The sequence below is a fragment of the Spea bombifrons genome, chromosome 6 (assembly GCF_027358695.1).
Source record: "Spea bombifrons isolate aSpeBom1 chromosome 6, aSpeBom1.2.pri, whole genome shotgun sequence".
Classification (NCBI taxonomy): Eukaryota; Metazoa; Chordata; class Amphibia; order Anura; family Pelobatidae; genus Spea; species Spea bombifrons.
In genome coordinates this window covers 41,157,133-41,169,506 of record NC_071092.1, presented here as the reverse complement: position 1 = coordinate 41,169,506, position 12,374 = coordinate 41,157,133, and the positions used below count along the sequence as shown (strand labels likewise).

At 38.8% G+C, this 12,374-nt stretch overlaps 1 protein-coding gene across 1 annotated transcript in view; it reads right to left on the bottom strand.

Moving 5' to 3' along the window:
• Nucleotides 1-12,374, bottom strand: part of TRABD2B (TraB domain containing 2B) — a 108,355-nt gene that overhangs the window by 40,595 nt on the left and 55,386 nt on the right. The window contains exons 3-4 of the mRNA XM_053468953.1: nucleotides 10,330-10,476; nucleotides 2,196-2,370 (exon numbers count right to left, since the gene is read on the bottom strand). Of these exons, the coding sequence (XP_053324928.1) occupies nucleotides 2,196-2,370; nucleotides 10,330-10,476 (322 nt within the window). The remainder of the gene's footprint in view (nucleotides 1-2,195; nucleotides 2,371-10,329; nucleotides 10,477-12,374) is intronic.

The window sequence follows — 12,374 nt, the reverse complement described above, 5'->3', positions numbered from 1 at the left end:
TGGGGGATAAGAAACTCATTGTTCTGGATACATTTTACCATTTCAGCGCTGAAATGTCTGCAATAATAATAATAATATTGCCACGCTTTTCTGCATTCTTTTGGGAATCGCTCAAACCCTCAAATATCTGGAGGTCTGCTCTCTTTTACATTCAACTTCAGCTCAGAAAGAGTTAAGATTATACAGTTTTTAGATCAACAGAGCGAGTGTGAATTAAACCAGTGTTTGATCAACAGGTTACGCTGTAGACCCAATAGGAAGTGCCAAGTTGACCCGTCCAGGAGACAGCTCCCTCTTCTACTTGAATTACCGGTCTTGTCAAAGTTTGGTCAGCACTCCAGAGATCACACATGGCTGGCCTGATCGTCTTAAAAAAATCTAAACAAGGAAGTGTTTTGTGTGAACAGTATCCTGAATTAATTACATAATTAATATTAATGGATCTGCCTGTATGGCTTCCTCCGTTCTTGCAGGGAACAGAAAAATCTTTGTCTGCGGGACGGAGATGAAAGGGGGAAACGTTTTGTCAAGTCCTGTAATCCAGCAAATGTATAACATGATCCACGCCGGTCGCCCTCATTTGCATATGGCACCTCCAGCTGAGAGACTGCGGTTCGATGAATGACGGCTATCTCAAAGAGCCGGAGAATAATCTCTCTTTACAGTCGGCTCTGGTTGTCTAATTAGCATTCAGGAGTAGTCTAGAACGTTATAGCCTTTGAAGTGGAGAACCCTGGGTTTAATCCCACTTTAAGTGCTTCATTGTTTCTTTGGCAGGTCACCTACTCTGCATGAGGCTCCGCGGTGGAATTATTTCAATAGGGCAAAATGTGACCGGAGAATTTCTGGACACAGGCCAACCCACATCTAAAAGGTAATCACCATCTCAATTCTTCTACTAAGTATTCCATCTGTCATAGGATATACATTTACTGTTTATTTGCTAACTCGTCCTGTCGCTGTATCTGCTTTCACTTGATTTCAGTCTAAATCCTCAACGAGTAACTATTTTCCATATTTTTTCTTTTTAAATGAAGACAAAGACAGCGGTTAAACAGATTAATAAAATACAAAGTATCGGTGAATCTAAATTATCTATAAAAGGGTACATATAATACGATAGGGCTCACTGATGTTAAGGTTTATGTAGGTGACTGCTTATATAGATCAAGGCACGCGAGAAATGACAAACTTGCATGGCAGACACCAACTTCCTTTAGTGAATATACTATTCCAACGTGAAAAGTCTGTAGATGTAGGATTAGATGAACCGTAAATTATTCACTCACCCTCACTAGAACTCAACCCAATTATTAGCATGCAGTACACAGAAATGGTTAATTTTCTACCTTCTACTGACCCAGCGCGGGAGGACCTTTACTAGAAATGACTGCAAAATACATTTGGAAGTGACCAAATATAATAATTGTTCTTTTTACTGCTACAAATGCTGGAGCACCAAAAATTAATGGTGTAGCGCTGACGGAGCCGGTCAACAAAGATGAACTATACAACCTCCTAGACCGAAGGATTCATAGGCTGTTGAGCCTAGCAATACCAAATGCAAACACACAAAAACTGTGCTGTCAAAACACAGAAGACAGATGGTCCCACAGATACATAACTCCTGGTTATTTAGAAGAATCCGTCTGAGCTGCATTTGTTTGATGTAAAAAAAGCGCTGTTTCGTGTTCCATAAAACAAAACTTAATGATGACCGATGGAGATGCACAGAGATAGTGTTTGTGGGACGTGGGGTGCAGACCTCACGGGACATCTTAAAAACCCAAGAAGCTTGGGGCTGACCAAGCAACCAAAATACTAGGACGCTCTGGAACACTCACAATTTAACCCAGAATGTACGTTTTGTAATATTAAGCTTAGAATAAAAGAATAAACTGAAGGTCTGAAGTACTACAGACTTTTCTACACCACAGTTGATTCCCAAGGGTCCGTAATGTACAATGTAGCATTATGTCCTAGCTGTAGCTGAAATAACCGACGTGTTTCTAATGCATTAGAGAACTAATAAAGCATCCTATGGGTTACCACAACTTCCAGAGTCACAACCTCTTTGTGATGATTAATATTTTGAAGAGTCTTAAGTTTAACTCATTCAAGAACTATGCACATATGGATAAATTGGCTACTTTGTAATTTCAACCTAGTAGAAAACAACCTAACTTCTTTAGTACCTGCTCCAAAGGCGAAGAAGAAGCTCCTGTCTCTGTTTTCCTTGAGAAGGGCCATCACCCTCTTTGCCATCCTCTCATTCCTCTTGTAAATCAGCTCCTGTCTAAAGTAGATATCAATCTCCTGAGCTGTCACCATCTCATGTGGTGGGAGAGTGGTGTTGATGAAATGGGGAACCTGTCAGGACAGGAAGAAAAGTCACATGATGCTTAAAACAAAACATCCGCATATCAGAAAGATGGGAAAATCTACAAAACAGAATTTACCAAATAAAAAAAAAAGCAAATAGATTTTGTGTTTATATTTTTTATAATGTGAAAGCATACGACCTTAAATTAAGGATTTATGTTCAATTTTTATTCAATAAATAAATAAAATGTTTGCAAACCACCAGAAACCACTAACATCGTGTAAAAAAAAAAAAAAGAAAAATGTATTTACCAACTATCATTAGTAATAAGCATTTACTGTAAAACAAGCAAAGGTACTGTCAAAACACAGAAGACAGATGGTCTAGCGGATACATTACTCCTGGTTATTTGGAGGAATCAGTCTGAGCTGCATTTGTTTGATGTAAAAGGACATTGTTTCAAGTTCCAGAAAACAACCCCTAATTATGATTGATGGAGTCATGCATACCCTAGACTGCAGGCCAGGTTTAAAAGGTAGCCATTCTCCTTACCTAAACATCTGACAAAAAATAATCACAATAAGCAGTCATTATACCATATACAGTGCCGCAAGTTTAAATACACCATATTTCATCGGGCAGTAAACGTCACTTAACTTTTAGAGGCAATTAACCGTCTAATGTGCGCAAACCTATCGCTTTATATATAGCGATCAACAGAAGAAGAATTTCTTCGGCGTTGTTATTTTTACTTATTTTTGCTAGCATCAATATAAAAAAATATTTTTAAAATGTACAAAACACATCCTATTTTCAGCGTGAGTTAACAAGGATTATCTCGAGGCGTCAAGTTACATGTAAGGGATACTAAGAGCTTAACATTCTGTCTCAAATTGGAATCTAAAAACTAATGTGTGGAATGGAAGTTCCATGAAGTCAGCTACTACTTCTGATTTCCAGAAGTTGGAAAAATGAAGAATGGAAGAAAGTATGGCTGAGTTTTATCCTTTCATCTCTTGACCTGGCTCTTTGACTTCAGATCTCAAGTGCTCACCACCTAACCATGCCAATTAATAATTTGTATAAAAAATTATAAACCATTTGTTTGCTTCTTCTGCTAGAAATTGTGCACTATGATCTTTCAGACTGGGGATACCGTGAAGATATTGTCCATAGTGGACCATGCAGGTCCATTAAAGGTAGATGAATGGGTTTGGACTACACTCCAGCTTACGGTAGTATAATCAAACTCCCAGCCCTTTGCCGCCTGTTGCATTAATCATCAGAGTTTCTCCTTGCATTTCCATGCCATTCTTTGGGCTTGACATTCACCATGATTCACATTAGTTAGGCAGCTGTTTGTTCCTGATTTATGTGCTTAGTTACTTTCTAAATGGCCAGACACAGGTCAAGAACTTAGTAAGTCCAAGGCAATTAGCAGGCTGTTAACCACAATCAGGGCTTAAAGCTCCACTGCAAGATTTCATTTTTGGATCTCACACGTCTCCTTAAGTGCTTGCGTATACCGAATAGATGCCAACTTTCCATTTCATTTGAAAAGCTTAGATTACAGGCTACGTCTTGCACACCAATGGTAAAAGCTATTGTCACTCCTAGAATTACCATCTAGGTTTCATGGACACGCATAACAATAGTTTTTCTGAATTCTAAATAATAACAATGGCTAAATTCTAGCACTAATTAGAAGTAATGTGCTTATGTAATAAAAGTTAAAAATGGGTTTGAAATATATATCCATATATAGCCATGCATACCCTACTACTACTACTGCTACTACTGATGCTGCTGTTATTACTGCTAATGCTACTACTACTGCTACTACTACTACTACTGCTGCTGCTGCTACTACTACTACTACTGCTGCTGTTGCTACTACTACTACTACTACTGCTGCTGCTTCTACTACTACTACTGCTGCTGCTACTACTGCTGCTGCTGCTACAACTACTACTACTACTGCTGCTGCTTCTACTACTACTACTGCTGCTGCTACTACTACTACTGCTGCTGCTACTACTGCTGCTGCTACTACTACTGCTACTATTGCTGCTGCTACTACTGCTGATGCTGCTGCTACTACTACTACTACTACTACTGATACTACTACTACCACTACTGTTACTACTTCTGCTGCTACTACTGCTGCTACTACTACAGCTACTACTACTACTGCTATTTCTACTACTACTACTGCTGCTGCTACTACTGCTGCTGCTGCTACTACTACTACTACTGATGCTAGTACTGTTAATAAACATTAACAAATAATAAGAGCACTATCTGATAATGACAAAGCATGCAATACTGTTGTGGATGATTATAGTCACATACGATTTTTACCAAAAACAGTGGATATGTCACACTATAAAACTGTGTCCTACAGTCAAGTAGATTTCTTGATGTTATGTCCAAATCATAATTCTCTAATGTTATGGTGCCATCAAGTGCAATGGAACCACAAACTGTACATTTTAATAGCTTTTGACAGTCAGCCATAAGTTCTAGTCAACAGCGGTTGTTAACAGAAAGCAGAAATAATTTAATCAGGTAATAAACATTTTGTAATATTTAATTCTCCATACAAAAATATACATTTTTAAAATGAAAACTATTTTTTTCTGTATTTTCTTACTAGGTCCTTATCATAAACAATATAATATATTAAGGTATTCATTATCCAGAGGGAAACTGAGTCATGCATTTAATAAGCAGGACTGATCCACCACAAACAGCTTAGTGTAGTTTCTAAACAGAAAATAAGCACCTAAAATAGCAACCTCCCCTGAGCTTATTTAAACAATATACATTAAAATCCACGTATCTTACACATTTAACACTTTATTTAATGCTTAAAAATACTTCTTCATAAATAAGATCCAAGACTCCATGCTGATGCCTACTTTAGACCTCTTTATTTCCAAAATCAATGTATGGAGTCACCAATGTCTGGGAATGTGCATTAAGTTCCTTTAAACATCACCTGTTCCAGGCAGCTGTCAAAAGATTTTCCATTGAACCTGGCAGGATACCGAAGCACCCCAAGTAGTTCAATCGGTAAATCCCACCGAGGTGGACATTCATTCTCATAGTCATTTTTTCCCTCCTGTGGTCCATGTTATTTTTGTCCGAGAATCCCATATATAGTTCACAAATGTTGATGTACTGCTCATGGCTGTTATCAGCATTAGGCATAAAAATGGACATATGGATGGTGCGAAAACTGAAAAGGGTCACATTAATGTGAAATTTCAAGTGATAACGTGGGAAGAAATTGGATGGTTTCTGAGATAAGGGAATGATTGGCTCTGGGCTCTTTTCAGAGAACACTTGATATCTTCTCTGTTTTCCTAAGTACTGTTTGGGGTGAAACCATTGGCTGAGCATCAACGTGACCAATTCATAATTTTCCAGGCAATCCTTTTTGGCAATCCTATCCTCTGTCCTTTTCTTGATTAAGTTCACCTATTTTCATATCCAGGTGTTTGGACTTAACCTCTATAAACTAAATTGCGCAAGGAACATATATATATATATGTGACACCCCAGGAAACAGGGAAAACATTAGCAGAACATTTAATGTAAGTATGTATGTATGTTTGTAAGTAAGTATGTAGTGTATGTCTCCTATAACAGTAAATAACATGATATTTAAACAAAAGCATACAATTTTCCAGGATGATTTCCTTTTAGACTTCATAATTCTGCCGGCACCTCCCTGAAGGTATCGTACCCTTGCACCTTTGACAGTGAATCCTCCATATGTCTCTCATTTTAAGCCGAGTATGATTTCCATTGATTGTTTCAGCCTGTTCCTCGCAGCTGCTTGTCAAATTCCAGCGTTCTGAATCCACTTTGGAAGCCCTGCAGCTCCTTAGAGCTATTCAGATGCGCGGTGACAGTTTTATTGCTCAAGATGACAAAATATCTTGTGTGATATTCAACTATCATTACTGCACATTTTATTTGTGTAACAATGTGATTTCTGTTGTCAAATCCTTCAAAGATGGTGAATGTGATGAAGTATGCAAGGAGATTTAAGTTATGCAGCTTTTCATTCATTCACTTCTAATGCCATACAGATTTCGAATTAGCTCCATGTTGCCACATTGTAACTGAACAAAGCAGCAGACATCACGGTGATATTCCAATGGTTAATGGTAGTCATACTCAGTTTTATCCGGAGTCTCCAGTTGAAGCTCCAAGCCGTGCTGACTTGGATCTTCATATCTGGAGTTTAGCTGTGCCCATTTCCCCCGACGCTTTCACTCCCATTCGACACTGTCTGTGGCAAGTGCTGTGACTACTAGTGACACAGCTGGCTAGCCTCATCCCCTCGTGAAGCCTGTTTCCCTAGAAGAGGAAGACCTCCAGGTAGGCTGTGCTGGGAAATTCCCAGGTATGATGGTAGAGGTGTACCCCTAAATTATTTTTGCCCCCTCTACCATATACTGTCATCATACACACTTAACTTCCAACAAAAGTGGGTATAGAGTTGTCTGCTATGGGGCCCATTCACAGATGCAACTCCCATGACCCATATTGTTACACGACTGTTACAAGAGCGTACACTTTGATAAATGGGCATCGATATCACTGGAACCCTGTCCGCTCTAAAACAGACCAATGAAACTAAACATATTCAGCCCTCATAACACTTATACACGTATCTGCTCTTCTATAAAGGGTCCTTTCATTCCCGCTGAACTTCAGAAAAGCTACTGCCCTTTTAAGTAAATATTTGCTCTTAACACAATAATGCTAAATACATTCCAGGAAATACAATAAATTATCAATATTCAGGAGTCATTATTTAAGTACATTTAAAACATTTAGGTGGGAAAAAACGTAGGTAGCTGCTTATTACAACTACAACTGCAGAGATCATCTGGATATGATTCAGAGACTGGTATCCGGCAGCTCCTGGACTAAAAGAAGGACTGGAGACCAAACATAATACATTACATCTCACACTGACTGCTTCTCTTTTAATTTAGTTTTTATTTTGCAGAATATTGAGGAACGTCACCACTGTGAGCTCTAGAATTGAGTCGGGGCAGCTGACAGGTATGTAGCTGAGTAGCTTTTCTGATAGAAGTGTTGCTCGGATGGCATAAAGACTGGGACATGGAAGCCAACATATTCTGCTTTACTAACTTGGAGGAGAACAAAACGCAGCATGAGCACTCCTTTAAAATCCTTTGAAAACCGAGCGAGTGCCAAATGTCTTCTATAGCTTAAGAAGTGAGTCCGTGTTAGTGCAGTTCCTTATCCTAATAAGCGCTTACACACAGGTCCATGCGGTACGCTTCTCCTGTGATATAAACTTGGTAGGCCTTTTGATATGATTTGAGGAATTATGCACAAAGACTGTGGAAGTCCTCATAATTGGGCTTTGTTGCTGTACATTCCATTCAAAGCTCTTCAAGCAACCAACATGCCAGGCGCGCACACACAGCAGGCCGACCAAGAGAAAACAAACATAATCCCATTATTTCCCCAGGGCAAATGAAAGCCACGTGTAGCGCAGCAAGGACAGACGGGTGGGAGTGAATGGAGATGAGTCATTTTGTGATTAGAGAGTGTGATCACAACCTGGGGGTGGGGGTGGGGGTAATAGGAAGAAGGATATTGAAACCAGAAATCAAATCACTCTGCATATGGTCACCCCAGGAATGTGCAACACGGTAACATCGTGAGAAGACATCAACTTACGACCTATACTCATGAGGCATTGTTGCCAAATTCATTGTTGCCAAGTTAGATGTAACGTAAGGACATTCTACTTTACCGAGAGGGTGGTAGACAAAAATGGAGTAGTCCCCACAGCAGAAGTGGTTTTCAAGACAAACTATTGTTAGTTTTTTCATTGTTGAACCCTGTTCACTCACATAAACCAATGTAGAGTCTAAGAAAAAGAGAAGACACCGTGCCTTCAAAAGAGGTTTTCCCCAGGTACACCTTCAAAATGGTACAGATCACTATTTTAATAGGTAAACAAAGAAAGGTGAAATTACACGTACACGTCCAGAGCTGGCTTATATCACCAACACTACACTAGGGAAACCCAAATGCCATGAAACGGCCCAGCAAAGCTAGTAAAGGCTATAGCGGCTTCACAGTAGTGATAGGGTTACAAGATTTATAAGCGCAAAATTCCCGGTCTAATTTTCCCATCCTGCTTGTAATAATTCACAATGTGGTGGGTCCTAGGTTGTATTTACTTTCAAAGGAACAGTACTGTTAGTCAATCCGTAGCTATACACTGGGCAACGGTGTAATTCTAACCAGCCAGACAATACTTCACCAGCAGAATGTTGAGAGACAGCGAGCCTCTTTAAATACCAATAAACAATACTTATATCCCTCTTTTTTATGAGATTATGAATGAGATAATTAATGCATGCACCATAAAAAAATGTCATTGTCTGTCTGGTATACTTTTCATCCAATGGGAGCAAAGCATCAAAGCTCAGAAAACAAGAAATTAAACATTCCTAGAGGATGTCAACCTTCTCTGTATATTTTCTCTCCATCTGATTCACTACATTGGAATGGAGAGTTTCACCTTCTTCAGGATCCAGAACCAACTCTGCAACCCTTCAACTCAGTGACATTGGCAGTCAAATCGCATTGCAAACATTTCTGATCGTCTTTATTTACCGTATGTGAAACGTCATGGTGTGATTTTCCCTGGTAACAAGTTCTCCGCATTTAACTCAACCTTCTATAAGAACATGTTTGTCTCCCTTAATATCGAGTATTTTCCCAGAAGGTACCCCTAGCAGCTATTCTTTCCCACCAGCTATGGGCAACTCCTGGTATTGGATAAATATTGAAGTAAGCCCCTATCAGGCATTCCTGATGGATACACCCAAAAAGAAAACTTTTTAAAGAATGAGCTTTAGAGTTTTATTAATTTTGTGGGTGTTCCACAAATGCCACAAATTCCAAAGTAGGAATGCAGACCTACAACATGGCTGATGCTTGCATGAGGTCCTATACAACTAATACAAACATTTATTGATATCTTACCTGTCACAACAATACAAGATCAAAAAGGTCTACGCTCATACAGAATGGTACTGTCTGAGATCCATGATTGCGGATTAGGTGAAGTGGCGGCTTAAGTGCTGCAAGTGAAAGACTCAGCCTATAACATGTTAAATGTTTGTTATTCTTTTGTTCTATATGGTGGAGGTTTATTCCTAATGAGAAAAAAACATATGCTGCCACAATACATGGTCCTCAAGTATCAATGGTACAGGAAGACATCAAGTCAGGTCAGGAGACGTTCACAAATCAGGGCCTTGGGCCCGCTCCAAGGAAATATCTTCTCGATCAGACTCTCGAGTAGCCGTTTTTGTAGATAGACTTTACGATGCCTACATAGGCGCAGCATTGGTATTGATGTACGACCTGCCATATGTACGTTTGAGGCATAATCATACCGTGCACCTTTGGCATTCTTCAAATAAACAGAATTTTAAAAGAGTCTTGCGGATGAGCTGGAACCTATTAATTCAGCAATGTTCCTCAGGATAGCCTGATGCATATTTCTACATCTCTGCTCTGCCTCAGTATCAAAGATTTTGATAATTTCAGATGACAGATGCCTTCTTAGAATACATTATACTGTCACGCACACATATTACACATAATATAACAACTAGCATGATATCAAGGTTGGCCAATTCTGTCTTCTGCAGCTGTTGTTAACCCGAACCTATTTCTAAGCCAAGCACTGGTTTAGTTAAGGGGGCATGCAATCTGTTCTTTTACAATTAAAGCAGTTATGCAATTGATTAGAAAAGTAACATTTATTGTATATTGGTTTGTCTAAAAAGGGCATGTGGCATATTTGGACTATATGGATCTATGCCTACTTAAAAAACATGGGCTCATATTAAGACATTAGGGTGTGCTCCCCCCAACCTATGTTTTGGAATGGCACAAAATAACTTATTAAAACGCATCTTGGCACCTACCTGAGATGAATCATGGTTGAATATGATGGAATTGAGGTCCCCACAGTTGTAATGCTTGATGAGATCTTCTGTAGTGTACGGAGCTTGAAAACTTCCTGCCCTCAGACTTTCATGTTGTAGCAGTGTCTGATTTAAGGCAAACAATACCTACAAGTAAAAGAATTTAAAGGTGAGCATTACAAAGCCTGACAACAGTTGCCTTTCTCATAAAGAAGTATCAGGTCATCATAGGCAGCACAGGATTCCATAACAGTCCAGGATGCCCTCATGGTTTGCATGGCCAAGGACATGGACGGTTGGTTGGTTCCCTTAATTTGTTTTCTATGGGTCTCTGCATCATTTAAATCTGGTTCCATACATTAGAACTCCGCTTCGCACAGACTGAGCCCCAGTAGGGAGGCCCTGATACCAGCTGTTTGCCCCATAGTCAATACCATGTCTAGAAAACCACTGTACTTAGTTGACATATATGACCATAACATGAAATACATAGGGAGGGGGTGGGTAATTTGTGACGCCCTCATCTGGCTGAGAAATATGGGGACTGTGGTATAGCATAGTTATTATTACCACTTGGTTATTACCAGTCTTCATAGCAATATCCACATAGATTTAGTTTTATTTGTTTTTGCAGCTGGGGTGATATCAGAACAAACCATTTACAATGTTTTTGCATTTGCAAACCTGTCTTTAAAATTTCTGTCTGAGCCTCAATCACACCAATGCTATTTACATTAACGGACCACTCCCATTAGCGTCAAGACAGTTTGCTTCAATAATAAATCAAGTTCCAGCAACGTACATGTTGGCCATGGTTAATGAGATACATTACTCAACGAGTCAATAGTCTCCAAGCCCCACCAGCTCCAAGCAGAACCCCAGCTGGAATGACCAAACTCTCAACATTCCAAATGGCAAAGAAGGACACTTTTCTTTTAGATGTTGCTAGAGGTCCTGTGTTTTGAGACGTTTCATGCGACATTTTGATTTATTGAAAGCTATTCATGTAATGAAGTTAGGTATATAGAAGAATAATCTATAATATGTACACATAGAATTAATGTACAAATTCCCTCCTGTTGGTGACTTTTAGCTTAGCCCGTTGGGTACAGCCTGACCTACAGTTGCCTACAATACAGAAGGAACAGCACACATACATTTTAACCTTCTGAAGTTTAGTTGCAATAACCGTATATCTGGTGCAGCTCGATTCCAAGCATCACAATTCAATAGCCCAGCTTTTAACTTTAAATAAATCCAATAATGCTAATAGGAAAACAAAAATCGCAAATTATAATTTTAATAAATGAATGTAGCTATGCTAAAAGCTGTCCATTTCAGTTTCCAGTATCATCCTGTTCAGTCTTTAAATTCCCCCAGTCCATTTATCTCACGATCTCAAGTTGCTACTCTCTCTTGTATATATATTGGTTATGGAATGCATGTCTATAAAACTACATTCATCTTCGAGCTCTAAATAAAATACAGTGTGTTCAGCCAATTATGCTTAATAGCTTTTGCTATTTAGACAAAGTCTTCCAAACTCCAATGCAAATATGTGTTCACTTTGAAGAGTAGGACAACTGCAGATATAAAATTCTGATAAAACATAAAAAATAACAATAATAAAATATTTAACCCCTTAAGGACAATGGGCAGTCCCAAAACCCATTGAAAACAATGCATTTTGAGCCCGTACATGTACGGGCTTTGTCATTAAGGGGTTAAAAAAAACCAGTGTTTAGAGTATGAATTTGATACATAATAAAGGAGGTATATGAGTGAATAAAAGATCTAGTCATGTCTATAGACTCATTTTAGATGAACCTAAAAATGTGAACTGGCTTAGAAGGCATTCTCCGAGACCGTCTTGGAGTCACAAGGTCATATGTATTGGTCAAAAAATGTTTTTAATGGGTTGTGACCTAAGCTGCACACATTAAAGAGCACCATTAATCCAGACTATTGTAAATATAGTCACTCTTTGATCCAAACAATATTAAAAAAATATTAAAAATATAAAAAAAAAGTTACTACAGTTAATC